The 22,705-nt window shown below is 38.1% G+C and overlaps 1 protein-coding gene across 3 annotated transcripts in view; it reads left to right on the plus strand.

Annotated features, from left to right (window-relative positions):
• Nucleotides 1-3: 3 nt before the first annotated feature.
• Nucleotides 4-22,705, plus strand: part of nol8 (nucleolar protein 8) — a 42,517-nt gene continuing 19,815 nt past the window's right edge. The window contains exons 1-10 of one of the 3 annotated variants that reach the window (XM_043707891.1): nt 4-269; nt 3,459-3,660; nt 5,685-5,747; nt 6,390-6,468; nt 7,471-7,621; nt 8,865-8,933; nt 12,295-14,136; nt 17,296-17,436; nt 21,484-21,609; nt 22,572-22,656. In XM_043707891.1, coding sequence (XP_043563826.1) covers nt 3,522-3,660; nt 5,685-5,747; nt 6,390-6,468; nt 7,471-7,621; nt 8,865-8,933; nt 12,295-14,136; nt 17,296-17,436; nt 21,484-21,609; nt 22,572-22,656 — 2,695 coding nt within the window. In that variant the 5' untranslated portion in view covers nt 4-269; nt 3,459-3,521. Of the gene's footprint in view, nt 270-602; nt 1,247-3,458; nt 3,661-5,684; nt 5,748-6,389; nt 6,469-7,470; nt 7,622-8,864; nt 8,934-12,294; nt 14,137-17,295; nt 17,437-21,483; nt 21,610-22,571; nt 22,657-22,705 lie in introns of those variants that run through there. The other 2 variants (XM_043707893.1, XM_043707892.1) reach the window with 2 other exon arrangements.

Below are 22,705 nucleotides of genomic sequence, written 5' to 3' on the forward strand. Positions count from 1 at the left end.
TTCTTTTCTGTGTGACACCATTAAATGACTCCACATTGACATGATGTGTTTTTGTTAATACTAACAGATATCTGCGTTTTGTTAATATCGTGCGTGCCGTTACTAATGATAATGTGAACGACGCTTGCTGATTATCCCCTCGATGAATATTTTTCACAGCCCGAGTCCCGCTCCTTCCTTTTTACTTCTTTTAACTGGTGGAACTGAAGGAAGAGGTTGAGCAGGAACGTAAGGAAGAATAACCTGGATGGACCATGAACTATGGCAACGTGAGTGACAATGAGTACAGATTGAGATTTTCAGGAAATTCCTTCTTATCGCATCTGAATTTCCATTTTTTCCCTCACGTAAAAGAATCTGAAGATCTTAAATTTATAAAAGTCGTTCTAATATTGTTTTAAGGGCGTGGTTAAAAGTATGGGATCGAAGTAAAAAACAGCTAAAGAAAGATCACTGAACCCGAAATGTTGAATCTGCTTTCTCTTCGCGAATGCGATCAGGCCAGTTGAGTTTCTCCAGCAGTTTCTGTTTTTTGTTTCAGATTTCTCGTTTCGAATTTTTTTTAGGTTTGTATTTAAATGGTTGAAGTATACGCTGAAGGACTAAAATCAGGAATGCGTCGCCTTTTCAGTTTCAACCTGGTCTGTGACTTGAATGTTTGTAACCAAATTTTTTTGCGTTCAGAGAGAGGAAGGGAATCTCAGTGAGGCTGGTTAAGTATGGCACAGTTATCTGTACTGGATGCTTTGAATGCAACAGACTGAGCCTTACAAATTAAGCTTTCGGTGTATAAGAATGAAATCAGGGCAATACAAATACGATTGTTAAATGATCATATGAGATGTTGGTACCAAAACAGCTGAAGGTGAATTTGCAGGATGCAATCCAGTGTTTGGCTAAGTATGATCAGTACTAAATCTAGGCGAAGTCACGACTGTGATTTTAAAAACATAATAAATTAATGTTAATAGCAAAATATTGTGCATGTTAGAAGTCCTACTGAGCTGCTGCAAATTCTCTCGGGTCTGACAGCATCTGTGGAGAAAGACTTGACATTTTGACTCAAGTTGAAGGATGGTTGAACGTGCAAGTAGTTTGTAGAATACCACTGTTCATTCTATAAGCAAGACCTGAGCTTCAGGTTGCATGTCATTTTAATTCACCATCTTGAGCTCATGGTTTTTATCTCTGCTTACTGCAGAACTTAAGATGAGGAGGTGCCGGTGTTGGATTGGAGTGGACAAAGGTAAAGACTATATGTTGTAGTTCAAGAGATTTATTTGGAATTGATGAAGGAACAGTATTCCAAAAGCTAGTACTTCCAAATAAACCTGTTGAACTGTAATCTGGTATTGTGTGATTTTTAACTTTACAGTACTTGAGGAATAGCATGACATTTTACAGCCCTCTGGACTCAACATTGAGTTCAAAACTTTTAGACCATATACTCATCCTCAATTTTGATTTTGTTTTTTGTTATTACCAGTTTAAATCCTGGTCCTCATGTTGCTTTTGCACACAGCTCCTCTTTTTATTCTGGCACTTACTCTCATTCCAGATAAACATTTCTTATTTTAACTCCAATTATTACCACTCCATTGCTTTTTGTTCTGCAGAAATTTATCAAGGCTCTTTAGAAGGCACTTTCTAAACTCTCGGACACTGGTATTTAGAAGGTCAAGGGTGGCAAATAGACAGGAATATCACCACCTGTTTCCCCTTCTCGGTACATCAACAAGTTTTATATGTATGCTAACATTACCCAGTGCTACCTTCCCACTACTAATCTGAACTGGCTCTGGTATTACTTATCCTACAGTCAGTACTGCACCTGATTCCTCCAAATAAATATTGCGAAAACCAAACCATTATCTTTGATCCCCACCACAAAATCCTATCCCTAGCTACTAATTCCTTCCACCATTTGCAATGTATGGCCCAAAGATGAGCTTCTGACCACCTGTACCAAAACTTCTTATTTCAGCCTTGTTTGCATTGCCAAACTTGGTCTCTTCCTTAACTCATCTGCAGCTGAAACCCTTATCCATTTGTCAGTTACCTGAAGACGTGATGATTCTGGTACCCTCCTGACTGTTTGCAAGCAAATCTTTAGCAAATCCACAATTTTGCTACCTGCATTTTGATTCACATAAACACTCATTCACCCATCATATGTTAACAGTATTGTAGGTGCTCCTGGTCTGGCAATAACTCATTGTTTTAAAATTCTCATCCAAATTTCCAAATCCTGCCTTGGCAATGCCCTTCCCTATCTCTAATCTCCCCCAATCCTGTAAACCTCTGTGATCTAGGTGGTCCTCCAATTATGGCCTTTTGCAGATGTCACATTTTCTTTCAAGCTGTGTCTTCTGCTGTTTAATTTCTAAACTGTAAAATTTTTCTCACTGAGCTTACCTATCTTTCAACCTCTCCCATCCTTTTTAGACCTTCCTTAAAGTAAACCTTTCTAATTACTTTAGGCTACCTGCCCTAAAACATGGCAAAGTATCATATTTTGTTTGAAAACTCATCTTTGAAAGAGCCTTAGAACATTTTAGAAAAGTAAAAGTGATACATCAATGCAAATTGTTGTCAGTTTTTTTTTGTTCATATACATTTTACTGTTCAAGTTTCGGGTCAAGTGACCCTTCCTCAAAACTGAGGACTCAGAACTCCGAAAGGTCTCTCGACCTGAAATGTTAACTTTGATATCTCTACAAAATGCTGCCAGACCTGCTGAGCTTTTCCAGAAATTTCTGTTTATGTTTCTGTTTTCCAGAATCCGTAGTTCATTCAGTTTTTAACCCTGTTGTTGGTTCATGGATCTTCATCCAAAAATGTTGCTATTCAGTCCTTTTTACCTCTCCCATGATATTTATTATGCACTTCATAGCCTAAAATTGCAAAAGCAAAACAGGTAGACAGGGTGATCAGTTACAGCGAGAGATTGAATAGCCTTTTTTTTCCTGATGTGATGAGATTTATAAAATCATGAGGGACATGGATAGAGTGAATAGTCAAGATCTTTTTCCTAGGTGGCTAGTCCAAATCTAGTGGTTTAAGGTGAGAGGGGAAATATTTAAAAAGGAATTGAAGATTATTTTTTTCATGCATGTGTGGAATGAGTTGCCAGAGGAAGTGGTGGAGGTTGGTAAAATTACAACATTTTATAACGCATCTGGATGGGTATATGAATAGGAAGAGTTTAGAGGGGTATGGACCAAATGCTGACAAATGGCACTAGGTCAGATTGGGATGTCCCATCTGCGCAGATGAGTTGGACTGAAAGGTCTGTTTCAGTGTGGTATGACTCTACAATTGAATATTTGCAATGCAGAGAGATAAACAGAAGTTCTTTTTTAAATATACTTGTTCTCTTTTTTTAACATTGTGTTGTCAATAAAAGTTGTGTGACATTAATATGTGTATCTTCATTTTGTTATTTTATTGCTCCTTAGAATACTTTTGGCCTTTGGGCGCTTTTGACATTCTCCAATTAAAATGATACAACAATCCAAAAAATGGAAGTAACCAAACATTTGAAACGTTTATTTGTTGGGGGATTACATCACACGGTCTCTGAAAATGAAATTAAAGAAAGGTTTAGCACATTTGGTGCTGTGACAGATGTGGATCTTGTATTCAGGAAAGACAATGAAGGTAATGTTAATGTTCATGGTTTAGTTTAGTGTAATTGAACTTCAGCTATGTTTCATTTGTTCAGGTACTATCTACTTGTTTAATCTATAATTGCACAATTTAATCTCGAGGATCTGGACTTTCAGTGATGCTATGTGCCTCCATAGAGTGTGAGATAAAGTCCTTGAAGTGACAATTTTTAAAAATCATTTAATTGATATGAATGTTTCCTGTTATACTGTAGCATTCAAAAAACAAAACCCCAAAAAAGCCTTATTAATGTGACATAACAGGGTTTTTAATGGTCTAATAAATGACATGCATAATCCAAAAAGTTATCTTACTCAGTAAAAATGTTTTGGATTTGTGTTATATCAATTTTTTTTCTATTATGAACATAGAAACAGGAGTAGACCATTCAGCCTTTCAAGCCTGTTTCAATGGCTAATTTGTGGCACAGTTCTATATACCTGACTTTGACCTTCCCTTACAATATCTTCGCTTAACAAATATCTAACTATCTCAGATTTTAAACTAACAACTGATTATGCACCACTGCCATTTGTGGATGAGAGTTCCAAAATCTATCGCCCTTTGTGTATAAAACTGCTTCCTAACATCTCTCCCTAAACAAAGCGGCCCAAACTTCAGTCTTTGCCCCTTAGTTCTAGAATCTCCAACCAGTGGAAATAGTTTATCTACCCTGTCTTTTCCTGTTAATATCCTGAAGACTTCAATCAGATCACCCAGTAACCTTCTAAATCCAAGAGAAAACAGGCCTAATTTGTGTAATCTATCCTCATAACTTAACTCCTGAAGTCCAAGTATTATTCATGTAAACCTATGTTGTATTCCCTCCAAGGCCAATATATTCTTCTTACAGTGTGCTGCCCAGATCTGCTCACAGAACTACAAAAGGTGTCTAACCATGGTTTTATATAGCTGTAGCATAACTGCAGCATCCTTATAATCCAGTCCTCTAGATTTTTAAAAATTATTTTCTGATTCTGACTTTTTTTATTTTTCACATACTGAGATTATTGGATTTGTGTTTGTGAGAAGTCATCAATGTGATTGGCTGCTAGCCCTACCTGATGACATCACTGCTGTGGTCACCTGAAGATAGTTGGTCAGTTCAACTTTGTTGCTAAAAGTGAAGCCCATGTTTTGTGGACAATTTTCTTCAGCAATGAACATATCCTCAGAATCTAGGATGTTGGTTAATTTTTGCTGCAGGTTACATTTTTATTTCTTCCTTTCTTCCCCTTCATCTTTACTGGATCATATATGAATTTTCTAAATTGGTAACCTAGTCAAAACGAAAAGAGATCCAGACCCCAGAGAGGTCCAAATCCCAACATCCTATTTGAGAACATATACTTCAGTCATGTATCTGTCACATCGTTTAGTAAAAGGGCTTTTTTTTAAGGTTTCAAAGGGTATCTTATTTTCAAATTGAAATCGGTGATTGTCACAACGTCTGAGCATGCCCACCATGTGGCCTGTGCACTACAGATCTATATAGCTTTTGTAGCTCCCTTTTTAATTTTGAATTAATTCATGTTAAAGCAGACCAGGAATCTAGCTTTTGTTTAACAAATTAAAGGTGAGATTACTGTGAAGGTGGATGTCCTACATATAGCCTTGGAGTTCTGCACCCTGTGCAGCCAGGTTTCTTTTGACAGCAAATGGTAATATTGCTAATTTTGAGGAATCAAGGGTATCCTCAAAGCAATAAAGCAAATATGCTGAGTTCCTTTGAAGTTCTTCCTCCCGTTTGTTCTTTCGCTCTGAAGGTTGAATTCTTATCCCTTCTTTGTTTGTAATGTTCTTCAAGTATTTCAGGAGAGTTTACATGTCTAAGCATACCTTTCTCCATATGTCATATGGGGCTTGCAGTTGTCAAGGCAAATGATTTGCAGCAGCTTTTTTGCAGCAGGATTTTTAGTCCAGTTAGTCAGAGTCATCTCATAAAAATCTCATTAAAAATAAAAATATAATGTCATAACTCCTTTGATCATGACTGATTAGAATCTCTTCTGTAGGTAATCCTATTAAGACGTTTGGTTACATTAATATCAATGCTTCGGAAAGAGAATTAAAACAATGTAAGTATATAGTTTTGTTCAATTTTCTTTAAATATTGTAACACAATTTACCCTTTATATAGATTCCCGTTACAATTTTGTTCACCATTCTATTTTAAAAAAGGTACCAAATTGTAAATTTTTTATTGTTGTTTTAGTTCATTCGTGGGATGTGAGTATCACTGGCTAGCCCAGCATTTATTGTTCAGTCCTAATTATCCAGAGGGTATTTAACAATCAGGCACACGCTGAGAGTCTGGAGTCCCATCTATTCAACTCAGGTCAGGATAGTAGAATGCCTTCCTCAAAGTACATTAGTGAACCAGATGGGTTTTTACAACAATTGTTAGTGGTTTCATGGTCATCGTCTGGCTAGTTTTTGAAAATCTGTAGTGTTGTAACTCTATAACGCATTGGATGAATGTATAGTCTATGGACAAATACTTCTGTCGAGAGCACAGCAAAGTATCTGAAGAGAATGAGCTGATTGTCTATGTGTATATTCTTCAAATTCACTGGAAGCATTCAGTCAGCAAATAAACTAATTAAGTCTTTTGGGGAACAGAAAGGGAAGGATTATTTTTCATAGCTGCTTTATCTCTACTGTTAATTCTATTAGGGAACTCATATTCAACCATTGTATTTATTTTTTATGATTTCTAGGTATTTCGATTCTGAATAAATCAAAGTGGAAGGGTGAAACACTGCAAGTTGAATTAGCCAAAGAATGTTTTTTACATAAGTGAGTTCTGTTCGTTAATCACCTTGCAGGTTGTTAATTTTTGATTGTCTTTATTGGTTTGCAAAGTTCAAATATTTTGACATTTAAAATAGTTGAGAATTTATTCTTTCACAATTTTCCAATGGTATGTTTTCTTGGAACAGAAGTATGTCCAGTATATATTTTTTGCATCAATATAAGTATTAGTTTGATGTTTGGAAAATGTGTCAGTCTGTACATATTGTATTGGAGATGATGGTATCAGTTTAGTTCATTTGGTTGGATGGCTGGTTATAATGCAGAGTGATGCCACTGTGGTGAGTTCAGTTCGCACGTTGGCAGAGGTTACCATAAAGGACCCTCCTTCTCAACCTTGCACCTCGCTAGAGGGGTACTGACCCTCCATTTAAGCTATTACCAGTTTTTCTGTCTCTCACTCTTTTTCTCTCTTCTCTTCTGTTTCTCTCTCTCGCTTTTTCTCTTGCTTTTTCTTTCTCTTTCTGTCTCTCTCCCCCCCCCCCCCACCATCTCTGTCTCTCCCTCTTCTCCCCCCACCCCCCATGAATGTCTGGTTGGGGAGATCGTGTTGGAGGAAGGACTTTGGATTCCTGGAACTCTGAGAACTGATGATGGTGCTCAAAACTGTAGAGGTGTTGAATCAGTGCAGAAAAAGTGTTCACTGACAGAAAGCTTGGTAAACAGGGAACAGAGATTTATGGTAGTTGACAAAAATGAGGTAACCTGAGGGGGGAAAAAAGATATCTGCTAGAAGCAATCACCAGCAATATTCGAGAGAATTAGTTGAATACAAGAAAACTGTGCAAATTTTGCCTATGTGGAAAGAACAAAGATGCCAGACTAGTTCTTCCAAAGAACAACAGGCATGATAGCCCCTTTCTGTGTTTGTATAATTCTACAATTCTATTATTAGGTATTTCAGGAACAAATTGAGTTCGACTTTTGTACTTTTTTTAAAGAAATGCGTGTTTTACATTAAAACTCACTTTTGTATACATTCTGTAGGCTTGCTCAAGAACGACAGGTTGTAGCTAAAAATCAGTTCAAACAACAAGTTAACAACACAACAAAAGTGGTAGAATCTCTAAAGAAAGCTGGTGTTGAAAACTTCAATATCAGGTCAGCTGTACCAGGAACAGAAATACCTGAGCACAAGGCAAGTGATGATTTTCTTAAATTGTCTTAATGTAAAACTGAATTTTGCATCAGTTAATTTCTTAATTTTTCTTGCCTAAATTGAAATGCACACAAAATAGTGTGTTTGAGAAATCTAATAATAAGAAGCATTAATAAGTATTGAGTCCACCTCACCTACTTATAGTTCGCCCAACACGGCTTACAATAATTTATTAAATAGTTCCAAGAGCTTTGCCCTCACTACCTTACCTGGAAGTGTGTTCTGATAATTGATTATCACCTGAAAAATTTGTTGACAGTGGTCCTGAATTTTCTTTTCCTTGTTGTTTATCTGGAGTCAATGAAAATAATGCAAAATTGAAGAAATAGATGAGTGCTAGAGAAGTTAGAGTCGAAAAGTGTGGCGCTGGAAAAGCACAGCAGGTCAGGCAGCATCAGAGGCGCAGGAGAGTCGATGTTTCGGGCATAGGCCCGTCATCAGGAATGTTTATGCCCGAAACATCGACTCTCCTGCGCCTCTGATGCTGCCTGTCCTGCTGTGCTTTTCCAGCACCACCCTTTTCAACTTTGACTTCTCCAGCATCTGCAGTCCTCACTTTCTCCTAGTTCTGCAGAAGATAGTCGCTTTTTTTTAAATTACTTTGAGTTCTTTCAGCAATAATTTCAAAGCTAATGATTACCCATTTCTCTTAACTTTCCTATCATTCTGTACTTTGTTAAGGATCAGGTTCATGTGTGGCTCTTCCCTGCATTTTTTTTTGCACATGCTTGTTTTCTTTGTGCAGCGCTAGCCAAAATTGGACATTGTTCAAAGAGAACTTTACTTTTGTGCATATACAAGTGGCTTACTGATTTGTTTTACTCTTTAGATATGGAGGTTGTTGGCATCCCCATTTTGTATACCCCAAAAAATGTGATGTTGAAGCATCCCAGCAGTATAGTTCTTCTAGTCTATATTGGGACTAGCGCCCCTTGACTATGGTACTATTTTGGTAAATCTTGGATAGCTCCCTAAGTCCTTGGCATTCCCGTTGAAATGCGGGACCAGTAGTTGGATACAATATTTGAGGTGAAATCTAAGAATTAAATTTTAAAAATATGCCATCATTTCCTTGTTTTTGTACATACCATGTATTGGCAATGACTGATGCTGTATTCCTGAAGCTCGTAATGTAAATCACATACTGGGGGAGCTACAACAATAAAAAAAAAGCGTGCTGTTAATTGTGTAACAAATCAAATACTTTTTTTTAATCCCTCAGGATTGGGTTGTGAGTAAATTTGGACGAGTGCTACCCATCCTTCATCTGCGGAAAAACGGTCAAAAGAAAATATCCTTTTTAATAATAAAGTTGTAACAAAGGTTGTTGGAGAAATACTTTAAAAGTTAATGTTGGAAAGAAAGAGAAATCGTGAGAAAATTATCATGAAGTTCTGGAGTTGAATGTCTTCAATGTTGTTCAGACATCTCTACAACGAAGCACTCAAATTTGAGTACAGGTAGAAGATCCTTTATCCGAAATGCTTGAGACCAGCTGTCTTTCGGAATTCGGAATTTTTCAGTTTTCGGAATGTGACAGTTTTAATGGTGAAATTTTTAAAAATCTTACCGGAGAAGCAGACTTCTAACTAAGAGCGTGCTTGGCCACGTTCCCCTCACTACATCGCATCTAAGTGACAGATGTTGAGTGAGTTTCGACTTGGGGACGTTCACAGAGAAATGCCAGGCCTGTTGGTGCTTGGCCACGCCCCCCCATGTCACATCTGAGTGACACACATCGAGTAGCTGTTGACTTGGAGGCGTTCACAGAGAAACCCCAGGCCTGTCGGTACTTGGCCACACACCCCCGTGTCACATCTGAGTGCCACACATCGAGTGGATGTCAACTTGGGTTAGCTGTTTGCTCGCCAAACAACCTTGTGAATGAGAAAAATACTTCACAGAAAAGCTTTCGGATTTTGGAACTTTTCGGTTTTTAGATGTTTGGATAAAGGATCTTGTATCTGTATTTACTTTTCCTCTTGCAGGAGATGTTCTATGGTTTAGTGTAAAATGGTTAACTGTGTTTCTCTCACCAATTACGCGAACCTTTCCATTAAGAAAGAGAATACCTAGACCAGCCATACATTACCTTGGACAGAGATTGGTATTTGTGTAGGGATGTTCATTACCTGAGACTTTTGCAACCAATGAATTACTTATGATCTGTAGTTTCTCTACTTATTGTCGCCTATGACTTTGGAACAAAGTGCAGTGGATGCTGAGACAGTGAGTAAATTTAAGGAGGAGTCAGACAGATTTTTAATTGGTAATGAGTTGAAGGGTTATGGGGAGAAAGTAGGTAAATGGGGGTGAGGAGCGTATCATCCGTGATCGAATGACGGAGCAGACCAATGGGCTGAATAGCCTATTTCTGCACCTAAATCTTATGAACTTGTGAGAAAATCTAACCATCTTCCCTTGACATTTAAACAGTATTACTACCACTGATTCTCTCACAATCAATGTCCTGAGGGTTATTATTGACCAGAAATGAATTGAACCAGCCATACAAATACTGTGGCTACTGGTGCAGGTCAGAAACTCTGTGGCATCGCCTTAAAAATACTTCATGATACTGCCTTCATCACCTTCTGAGGCAGAGAGTTCTAAAACCACACCTTTTGAGAGAAAAAAAATTCTGCTCATCTCTATCCAAAAAATTATTCTCTATTTTTAAAATTACACCCCTAGTTTTGTACTCACTTGAAAGTGGAAACATCATTCCATATCAACATTGTCAAGATTGTTTAGAATCTTGTATACTTAATTAAGTTAGCCTTCAATCTTCATGCACTCCAGTGAAAACCTTTATACTCTTGAATAACAGGATCAAAACTGCATGAATAAATGTGTTGTCTCCCGTTGCCCTGTAAAACTGAAGAATAGTATCTTTACTTTTATTTTCAATTCCTCCTGTAATAAAAGGTAACATTCTATTAGTCTTAATTATTTGTTTTGTGCCCTTTGTCTTCCTATGCTGACAGCGAAAATGCTCCCAATTCCCAGTCTGTTGCTTTCTTTTGGTCAACTTTATGCCCGTTCTCTGGATCAAATACTATCCCTAATTTCCATAAGGTCTGAAGTGACTGTTTGAGGATTCCAAGGAAATCCCTTGCCTGAGTCTGTACTACTGTGCTGCTGCCTCTGCTGAAGCTGTTCTGCCTGTGAGACAGGATATTCCCTGATGATAGTGGTGGTGTCCAGGACATTGACTGTAAGATATGTTACGACACGGGGTAAACCCCTCTGCTAATTTAAGCCAGTTACACAGAAATGATTCACCTCATGCTGTAGTCTCTTAAAATTCGAGAGGCAAAGAACTATCCCAAAAGTCATTATTTAAAGTAAAAAATAACTTTATTCTTTAAGTCTAACAGAGAATATTAACTAACAACTATTTACAATTTCTTTCTCTTAAACCTATCTTTTACTTTCCACTCTATAATACCAGTCTGATTAAAAAATCCCAAATAAGATTAACAAAAAAAAATCACGTTTCAGAACCAGTTAAGTTTGCCAAATCTCCTTTGTAGATTCTATCCATGTTGGTTTCTATGTTCTGCTGTGCAACTTCTTCCACAGAACAGGTACCTCTCAGAGAGTTCTTAAAATTAGCAGCCTATGTCTCTTGGTCTTTTGGCAGTTCTCAACTGTTCAAAACTGTCTGGTTTTATACCCCAAAACATTGGATTATTTCATTGGTTTTAATATTATCAAAATACTAAATTCAAACTCGAGTGGAGATTGGTAGCTTGGGGCATAATTTAAACTGGCCGAATTTGAATGTTTTTTTGTCTCATGGCAACCCATCTACTGCTAGCTGTTTCGAGCAAATGTTCCATTGTTACCTTGTTCAGAACACTGCTGTGTCAGGCAGTTTTACTAGCTTTTCAACTCTCTTAAAGGTACAGTACCTCTACATCTTCATAACAAATATGATGCAGTTAATGTATGCGTATCAAGGCCCTACGGATAGCAATAAAGTAATGATCAGCTAATCTGGTTTATGGGTCAGAACACCCATAAACCAGAACAAATTCCCTGCTTTTGTAGAAATTAATGCCATTTGATTTGGTCCAGTTCAGAATAATATCTCTCTGAAAATACCACTTCTGATCATGCTATGTTGAAGTATCAGTACCCTTAGACCTGCACTAGAGTGTCAACCTAGGTTTTTGTGCTCCAGTGTCTAGAGTGGAACTTGAGTCCTTAACCATTTGACTCAGTGAGAGCAATGTCATCAAGTTTGATGCCATTGAGTACGGTTCCAGCACCATGAAATAAATATGCATTCTAGCTCCAAAGGCATCAAATACGGTGCATTAAAATTATTTTGAAAATAAAAGCAGTGAGGACACTGCAAAAGCAAAATACTACAGTTACTAGAATCTGAAACAAATTGCTTGAAAGCTCAGCAGGTCAAGAAGCATCTATGAAATGAAAGAAACAAACTTTGAATGTTCTTGGTAACGATCCTTGGTTAGAACTGTTAAAAGATAATTGACCATAAACTTTCACTTTGTTTCTCTTTGTAAGTGCTGTCTGACTTGTTAAGTACTTATAATGTTTTCAGGAGAAACTGCCTGTCTATACTTTGTTAATAGTTCACTTAGAAATACTCTGCTGGATGTTTCTTAACTTAATTTCACATAATAAAATATGATCCTTCTAAATATTGTCATAACATCAAGAAACTTGATCATGTGACAAATTCTGAAGTCACAACCCCAGTAACCAACCTAACATGGCATCTCGAAGAAACAGATGATGAGGAAATAAGGAAGAAAAAACGGGGGGACTTCCCTGCTCCAACACAACCTGCTAAGAGAAAGAAGCTGTCTGTCAGCAAATACCATGTGGTGGATTCCAATGATTCTGACAGCAATTTCACAGCAAACATGTCTTCATATGCAGTAGAAGATAATGGCAAAAGTGGATCTAATAAGGATAGATTTATTGCTGTGACAGAGAACAAGTTTGCTTTCTCAAAATTACCTTGTTCTATAAATCGAAATCTTGGTAGACAAGAAACTAATGCCTCTAGCAAAAGTAATACTTGGTCAAAAGCTCAAATCGCATGTCATCACTCTGGCTTTGAAGAACAGGAATTGATCAGTGAAAGAGAGAATAATAAAACTGAAGAGCTTAGTCAGGCAGAACATAAACTACGAGACATGCCTTTGGAGGTAGTTGGTGAGGATTACGTTTTAAGACATCAGACACATTGGGCACTAAATGACTTGAGGAAAGAAATTTTGGAAGACGTTAATAGTGGTAGTGAGTATGATTCTGCTGATACTGATGAAATTATCTCTGGGAAAATGATTTCTCACAAAAGTTTGCCAAGAACAAAATTTAGCGAAAAACGAAATCCTTTGATTTCTAATACTGAAGGGGATCCGAAGAAAAAGGAGTGTAATTCCAACAGTAATAGCAGTAATGAAGATTCCGAGGCAGAGAGTTCTGAATCCAATTTGGATTCTGATTATGAAGAAATGATGAATAGCTGTTACCGAATAGACTTATCGCTAACTGATCTTGAACAATTGGCAAATAGTTCTTCCAAAGCCAAGAAAGAAAATAACAAATTGCAAAGCGATTTGAAGTTAGTTAAAAATATTTCATTACAGCCTTCCCTAATAAACCCATTGCCATCAGCTTCAGGAACAAAGATTTCTCAGAGCATGCCTGCCTTGAAGAAAAACACCATACTGAATAAAATTGCATCAGCTATTCAGGATGAGGACAGCAGTGACTGTGAAATAACACCAAATAAACAGCTGATTAACCCATCTCCTTCAAAAAAGACAATGTCTCTGTTCAAATCAAAGGAAGAAAATAGCAAAGGAGATAAATTAATTAGTGACCAATTATTTTTGAAAGTGAAGAGGAAGATGTATAAAGAATCAGATAGTGATTCTGAAACCTCAGCCGTTGACAAAAAGCAGAAAGTTAATCAAACTAAGAATGTGGTATCCTCTGATTCTGACAGTGATGAGAAAAGTAATTTCAAACCACCACCATTTAAAGGAACAAAATTTCTTCAATTCAACACACCCACCATGACCATTCCTAGCCACAAACCTAACTTTGGTATTTCTGAAAATAAAACTGAAAAGTTGAAATCTGTAATACAAAACTTGTGTAACTCTGAATTACTAAATGGAGAAAGATGTGGTGATTGTGGAGATGCCAATGAGGCAGTAAATGCTGTGAAACAAAAGATGGTGCATTTTAAGCAAACTGAACTTCCAAAATTTGAAGCCTCAACTTTACTTGTTGTTGAAACCAGCCATGTGAAGGAAGAGAGAGAATGTAAAGCTGGAATTGATAAAGATGTTAGGAACACTGCTCGTAGTTTAGCTGCAGGGACTCCTCGAAATTCAGAGAAATATTTATTGGACAATCAAAAGAGGTTGGCTGCATTACATGAGAGACAGAAAGAAACAGAGATGCAGAAGAAACTCATTCAAGGAGCCCTGACAAATTTGGTATGTTAGAAATGTTCAATTTTCTTATTAATTTATAAGATATTAATTTCCTAAATACTTCACACTGTTTCCTCTTTCAAATTGTTTGTATACCTAAATACCTTTAATTTGACTATTAATTGCTAACTACTGTAAATCCATTACCAGTCATTTCAGTGGTTTCTTGCACAGAGTCACAGATGTACAAAACAGAAACGGACCTTTCGGTCCAACCTGTCCATGCCGACCAGCTATCCCAACCGAATCTACTCCCACCTGCCAGCACCCGGCCCATATCCCTCCAAACCCTTCCTATTCATATACCCATCCAAATGCCTCTTAAATGTTGCAATTGTACCGGCCTCCACCACATCCTCTGGCAGCCCATTCCATGCACGTACCACCCTCTGCATGAAAAAGTTGCCCCTTAGGTCTTTTTTATATCTTTCCCCTCTCACCCTAAACCTATGCCGTCCAGTTCTGGACTCCCCGACCGCAGGGAAAAGACTTTGCCTATTTACCCTATCCATGCCACTCATAATTTTGTAAACCTCTATAAGGTCACCCCTCAGCCTCTGACGCTCCAGGGAAAACAGCCCCAGCCTGTTCAGCTTCTCCCTATAGCTCAAATCCTCCAACCCTGGCAACATTCTTGTAAATATTTTCTGAACCCTTTCAAGTTTCACAACATCTTTCCAATAGGAAGGAGACCAGAACTGCACGCAATATTCCAACAGTGGCCTAACCAATGTCCTGTACAACTGCAACATGACCTACCAAATCCTGTAGTCAATACTCTGACCAATAGAAGAAAGCATACCAAATGCTGCCTTCACTATCCTATCTACCTGCGACTCCACTTTCAAGGAACTATGAACCTGCACTTCACGGTCTCTTTGTTCAGCAACATGTCTTATGACCTTACCATTAAGTGTATAGGTCCTGCTAAGATTTGCTTTCCCAAAATACAGCACCTCGCATTTATCTGAATTCAACTCCATCTGCCACTTCTCAGCCCATTGGTCCACCTGGTCAAGATTCAGTTGTAATCTGAGGAAACCCTCTTCGCTGTCCACTACACCTCCAATTTTGGTATCATCTGCAAACTTACTGACTGTACCTCTTATGCTCGTATCCAGATCATTTATGTAAATGACAAAAAGTAGAGGACCGAGCACTGATCCTTGTTGCACTCCACTGGTTGCAGGCCTCCAGTCTGAAAAACAACCCTCCACCACCACCCTCTGTCTTCTACGTTTGAGCCAGTTCTGTATCCAAATGGCTAGTTCTCCTTGTATTCCATGAGACCTAACCTTGCTAATCAGTCTCCCATGGGGAACCTTGTTGAATGCCTTACTGAAGTCCATATTGATCACATCTACTGCTCTGCTCTCATCAATCCTCTTTGTTACTTCTTCAAAAAAGTCAATCAAGTTTGTGATACATGATTTCCCACGCACAAAGCCATGTTGACACTCCGGAATCAGGCCTTGCCTTTCCAAATACATGTACATCCTGTCTCTCAGGATTCCCTCCAACAACTTGCCCATCACCGAGGTCAGGCTCACTGGTCTATAGTTCCCTTGGTTTCTCCTTACCACCCTTCTTAAACAGTGGCACCTCACCTGTGACTATTGATGATACAAATATCTGAGCAAGAGGCCCAGCAAACACTTGTCTAGCTTCCCAAAGAGTTCTAGGATACACCTGATGAGGTCCTGGGGTTTTATCCACCTGTATGCATTACAAGTGATCCAGCACTTCCTCCTCTGTAATATAGATATTTTTCAAGATGTCACCATCTATTCTCCTACATTCTATATCTTGCATGTCCTTTTCCAAAGTAAATACTGATGCAAAATACTTATTTAGTATCTCCCCCAATTTCTGCCACTCCACACAGTGGCTGCCTTGCTGATCTTTGAGGGGCCTTATTCTCTCCCTAGTTACCCTTTTGTCCTTAATGTATTTGTAAGAACCCTTTAGATATTTACAATCAGAGCATACATTTTTAAACGTAATTTTTAAAACTAGCACAAGCTGTGATTTATCTCATACATTTTGCTGTATACCCATATATGTGCAAAACATGTCCCAGGCGACAGCATGACGTGATCTTCATAAATGTGATGGCTCAGAATAAAGAAATAGACATTTGTGAATTTCTCCCACTGGTTTCACATATACTGGTTACTTGATCACAACCAAGCCATCTGAAGAGGCGTCAAGCAGTTTGAAAGGAAACAAGGAGCAAGTTAATGTGCGTCTTGGATTGTTACCTCCTTGCCTTCATTAGTTTACATCTGAAACGTGCTAAACTGGTTTAGATAGGAAGATAGAGAGTACTGTTAGGATTAGCAGAATAACGTATGTCCTTATAAAAGACAAAACGGTTCTTTGAAATTGTCACAATTTTTATGCCGCAATTGATTTAATGAAAATTTCGTAGTTGTATTTTGCTAATTAAAATTAATGCTTCATACTTTAGTAACTTGATATCTTTTCGGGGAGAGGTGGGGTTTGTAATTATTCAAGTGCAGAAATAATTTCAAGGTGAAGAGTGAATCCATTGCCCTCAGTTGAACTCTAAAAGGGTAGCTTTTTAAATATTTGAAAATCTTTTAGATAGTGCCTTCAAACTGTCTGTAAGCTGCAAGGGGCCCAATTGTTTATATTTGTGATTACTATATGATTCTTTTATAATATTGTTTCATTTCCTGTTAAAATCATGTAAGTTTTATCTTAGTTGTTCAATGTAATATTTAAAATAGAAAGGCAGTTGATGTAGTTGAATGTAGTGTGTCTTGCACTAAAAGATGCATTATTTTTAATGTTTGCTTTTACAATAGGACCAAGATGCTGCATTTTGTTACATATTCTCAGGCTAATGACTGATTTATACAGTTTTCTGGGTGAGAAAGGATACATGGCAGTAAATGTCATGCAAAGGGAGGAAATTAAATTAAAAGGATTAATTTAAGCGCTTAAGAAAAATCAACAAAGTGTGAGAATTAAAAATAATAGCCCGCATGCTTAAAAATATATTCATGCATTACTTGTTTTCCCCTCCTTGAAGATGGATCTGGTATAATCTTAGAGATTTTGTGGAGTAAATAATTGCTAATTTTCTTCATTTTTTTTTAATTTAGCTTTTTCTTTAATATACATATGTTGCTATAGGACAATCAGAAACCTGACAAAGGGAAACACATTGTCTTTGATTTTGAAGAAGAGAGTGAAAACAATGCACTGTTTAAAGATGTTGGAGAAAATTTTAAAGAAGAAGACACAAAAAGTCAAGGAAAATTGCATGTTGAAAAAGTAAGCCTTTGTGTTTAATTTATATTTTTGCTAATTATTTAATGGATTTGCCACTGTGAAAGTCATCAGTAATTCTCAGCATCCAGTTGCCATTGTTCAGATGTGACTTTGTGAAATAGTCTAATGCATTTTGTAATAACAGTGTACTTTATACGTAAAAATTATTCCCATTGTGGCATATTTGATACCATTACCATTTCTTACAGAAGCTATTTTTTAGTCATGAGTCTGCCAGTTATATTGCGTTGTGAAGCATTATGGGGTGCAGAGCCAAAGAACTGCATTGAAACTTTCCAGTCATTCAACTGAGACCCTTTAATTCAAGTTAAGATGCATTGGATTGATTTGTCAAGGAATTATTTTCACCTTTCTCTTCTCTCAACAAGCTAATTGGTCATTTGCTAAGGTACAACAACAAAAGTGAAAATTAAAACATACCTTCAACAAAGACAAATATCATAATAACCTACAGAGGACAGTCAGACAGAAATGGAGGCAAGGCAAAATGTGGGACTGTCAAAAGAAAGAGCCTAGAGCTTAGGTCAAAAGATTGACTGAGAGTTACAATTGGATAGCTGAGAGTGAAACCAAGTGAAGTCAGTTACACTGAGCTGGACAATGGAACACAGGGCAGTGTGGTCAAGCTTAAAAACAGAAGAAAGGTTTAGAAGAGTTAATGCAGCATAATCACAGAATATGACTTCTGTATTTTGGCATGGGTTTATTTTAGTGCTGTGCCACGACCGGAAACTGCAGAGAATCAAATGTGGAATTGCAAGATGATGGATTTAGGAGACAACATTTTCAGGAACTTTGGATAGAAAAGAGAGGGAAAGTTATGGTAAATTCTCAAGAACACAAGAGCAAAGGATGGTTTGCTTTATGGAGAAGATGATTATGACCCTTTTTTAAAGCAAGAGGGATAGAAACAGAGGAAAGATCACTGGATTTGATGATGGAAGCTAAACAAATTTCTGATACATTGGTTGAATATAGCACCCTTTGGAATTAAAAGAACAGAATATGGGGCACCATAACTGAAGCCAAGTGTGAAAGGTGAAAAAGAGGTCTATTGTGGTTGTGGACCATAACAAATGGACAAGAGAAGTAATTCAGAAGTCAAGCCCTCTTGGAAATATTTTGAAAAAGATGTTGAGCGAGGGCACAATAGTTGGTATTTAGGAAGTTGCAAGTGACTTTTTTTTCAGGAATGAAGGTAGAATGTTATGCTAAAAAGAGTCGGGAAGGTTCAGTAATAAAAGTTAGGAGATGGCCTTATGGGTTTTAGTGACCTTGGGAAGAGAGAACTCAGCTCTAAAATACATCAAATAACAAACAAAGGTCAGGTAAGAGTGATTGACCTCAATATTAAATCAACATTTGACTGAGTGTGGCATAATGGAGCCAAGACAAAACGGGAGTCAGTTAGAATTGAGAGAAATTCTCCATGGGTTGGAGTCATTACCTAGTACAAAGGATGATGGATGTATGTCTCGGAATTCAACCATCTCAGCCCCAGGACATCACTACAGGAGTTTCTCAGGATAGTGACCTAGCTTCAGCTATCTTCAGTTACTTCATTAGTAACCTTCCATCCATCATTATGGAGATATTTGCTGATGATCAAACAATATTCATCGCCATTTGGACATCTCTAATGTTGAAGCAGTCATTTTCCACATGCAGCATGACTTGGACAATACCCAGGCTTGGGCCGATAAGTGGCAAATAACATTCCCATCACACAAGTGCAAGGCCATCTCCAAGAGACAATGTAGTCATCACCTCTTGATATTCAATGAAATTTACCATATTGAATCCGTCACAATGAACCTCCTGAGAGTTGCTATTGACCAGGATCTGAATTGGACCAATTGCAAAACTACTGCTAACCATGACTGTGGTTAGAAGAGCTGGCCAGTGGCTATGAAATCTGCAGAAAGTCACATTACATCTTCCCAAAGCCTGTTCACCATCTAAAGGGCACAGTCAAGAGTGTGATGGAACACTCCACCTCCTTTGAATATAGCTGCAACAATACTCAAGAAACTTGACACTATCCAGCGCACTTAATTGGCTACCAGTTCACCACTTTCCATGCTCACTTTGCTCACCACCACTGCACAATACAATAATGTGTACTATCTACAGGGTGCATTGCATAAAGACTCATGAGGGCCCCTTTGACACCTTATAACTTGCAGTCCCTATCATCTAAGAAGAATAGGAACAGCATATTGGTGAGCATTTATTGCCCATCCCTAGTTGCCCTTGAGAAGGTGGTGATGCATTGCCTTCTTGAACCACTACTGTCCACATGCTGTAGGTTGACCCACAATGCCCTTAGGCAAGGAATTGCAGGATTTTGACGTAGCAACAGTAAAAGAATAGCATAGATTTCCAAGTCAGAATGGTGAATGGCATGGAAAGGAATTTGCAGATGGAGGTATTCCTATGTATCAAATGTCTTTGTCCTTCCAGATGGAAGTGTTTGTGGATTTAGAATCTGTTTTCTGAGGATTTTTGGTGAATTTCTTCAGTGTATCTTGTAGATAGTACACACTGCTGCTATTGAGCAGGAATCAGTTTAGCTCAGTTGGCTGGATTGTTGGTTTGTCGAGCAGTATGATGCCAACAGCATGGTTTCAATTCCTGTCACCAGTTTGAGGTTACCATGAAGGACTCTCATTCTCAACCTTGTGCCTCGCCTGAGGTCTGGTGGCCCTCAGGTTAAATCACCACCAGTCACTTCTCTCTAATGAGAACAGCCCCTATGGTCTGGTAAGATTATGGCGACACAACAACAAAAGCTACTGAGTATCAGTGATGGTGGGCATGGATGCTTGTAGATGTGGCGCTAATGTGGGCTTTGGCCTGGATGGTATCAAGCATCTTGAATGTTGTTGGAACAACATTTGTCCAGGTAAGTGGAGTGTGTTCTACCACACTCCAGACATGTCTTGTTGATGATGGATAGGCTTTGGGCAGTAAGGTGGTGAGTTCCTTGCTGCAGTATTCCTAACCGCTGACCTGCTGTTGTAGGGACTCTGTTTATGTGGCAAGTCCAATTGAGTTTCTGGTCAATGGTAACCTCAGGCTGTTGATAGTGGGGGATTCAGTGATGGTAACAACACCTGAATGTCCAGGGGCGGTGATTAGATTGTCTCTTATTAGAGATGGCATTTATGTGACATGAATGTTACTTACCACTTGTCAGACCAAGCATGATATTGTCCAATTCTTGATGCATTTGACCATAGATTGAGGAGTCACTAATAGTACTTAACATTGTGCAATCACTGGTGAACATCCCACTTCAGATGAAGCAGCTGGTTGAGCTGAGGGCATTATCCTCAGGAACTCTGACAAAAATGCCCTGGTCACGAAGATGACTAACCTCCGCACAATCACAGCCACCTTCCTTTGTGCCAAGTTTGACTCCTACCAGTGGAGAGTTTGCCTCCTGATATCCATTGATTGCTAGGGCTTCTTGATACCACACTGGATTGAGTGTGGCCTTGATCTCAAGGTCAATAACTCTCACCTCACTCTGGAATTCAGGTCTTCTGTCAATGTTTACACCAAGGCTTTAATGAGGTCAGGAGCTGAGCGGCCCTGCAGAACCCAAACTGGATGTCAATGAGTGGATTATTGCTGAGGAAATGTTGCTTGATAGCACTGTTGATGACACCTGCTGTCACTTTTACTGTTCATTGAGAACAGACTTGATGGAAAAGGAATTGATTGGTTGGATTTGCATACTGCGTGACATTTTCATTTTTGTATTATTTTGATGCTTTTCAAAACCTGAAAGTCGTGTGAAGGTTCTGTGTCCTTACTACTAGCCCTGTAAACAAATGATATGTTCCAGAACTTCTAATCCAGCATTCCTAAAAATCAATTCTTCAATTTTCAACTTTGCCTTTCCTCATGTTACCAGAACAAACTTTTCAAGTGTCTTTATCTCTTCCAGCTCACCTGCAGCAGGATAGTGGATTGCATTAGCACAAGCTAACAGAATTTAAAATTCTTCTAAATTTACCTTAGGCTTTTGAAAATAGAACCATTGGGAAACTGTTTGATAGTGAGGAGGATAATGAAGATGACAGTGATGAAGATTACAATGGAAGATTCAAACTTAAACCTCAATTTGAAGGAAAAGCTGGTCATAAGGTAAGGATATTGAATGTAAGGAATTTTGCCTAAGTATATTTCTTGTACATCGCTGTGGAGATGGATTGAAAATTTGAACTAGTAAGTGTTCTCAACTTATGCCAAAATGAGTGCCTCACATAGTAATAAAGATATTGTTGCTTTGACTTCAGGATATATTTCTGACTCAAATTAACCATAACATTTTTATTCTCTGCCCCAAAATGTCATTAAGATTCAGTTTATTTATGCTTACAAATACGTACCTTGCAAATAAATGCAACCACATTTTCTTTCTTGCTTTTGGTATTCAAAGGCTTGAACTACATTTTCTTCCTCTTGCTGGTTTGGCTGAGTGGCCATTGTTCTGTGCCTGTTCATTCTATGGGAATAGCAACATGGCTGAAATCAAGGGCATTTCAAGCAATTCAGTTTGCACACATCAATGAAACAGTTGAAAGCATAATTATTTTTGGTTGCATCCCACCATAGTTTAGAGTCATAGAGATGTACGGCATGGAAACAGACCCTTCGGTCCAACCTGTCCACACTGACCGGATATCCCAACCCAATCTAGTCCCACCTGCCAGCACCTAGCCCATATCCCTCCAAACCCTTCCTATTCATATACCCATCCAAATGCCTCTTAAATGTTGCAATTACACCAGCCTCCACCACTTCCTCTGGCAGCTCATTCCATACATGTACCACCCTCTGCATGAAACTATATTTTTGACTACCGTCTACAGGAAATCCATTTGGACAAATCATGTAATATGTTTAAAAAAAATTAACCACAGCAATGAAAAAGACTGTCGCTATAACATTCTCCTAAGGCATTTGCCTGATTTGTCTAAAAGGGCACAAACTGAATTGAAGTGGAGCAGAATTGTAGAGTGCTCTTGTGTAGCTTTTTAATTTTAGAAACTTGAAAATGACAATGTTTTCTATATTTTTAAAGTTATTTATGCTCTCTTTTCTAGCTGTTTGACTTACAATCACGATTTGGAACTGATGAAAGATTTCGCATGGATGAACGATTTTTGGAAAGTGAAGATGAAAATACTGGTGATTACAATTAAGTTTTATGAAATACAAGTTTTTGACCAGTTTACTA

The sequence above is a fragment of the Chiloscyllium plagiosum genome, chromosome 18 (genome assembly GCF_004010195.1).
Source record: "Chiloscyllium plagiosum isolate BGI_BamShark_2017 chromosome 18, ASM401019v2, whole genome shotgun sequence".
Lineage (NCBI taxonomy): Eukaryota > Metazoa > Chordata > Chondrichthyes > Orectolobiformes > Hemiscylliidae > Chiloscyllium > Chiloscyllium plagiosum.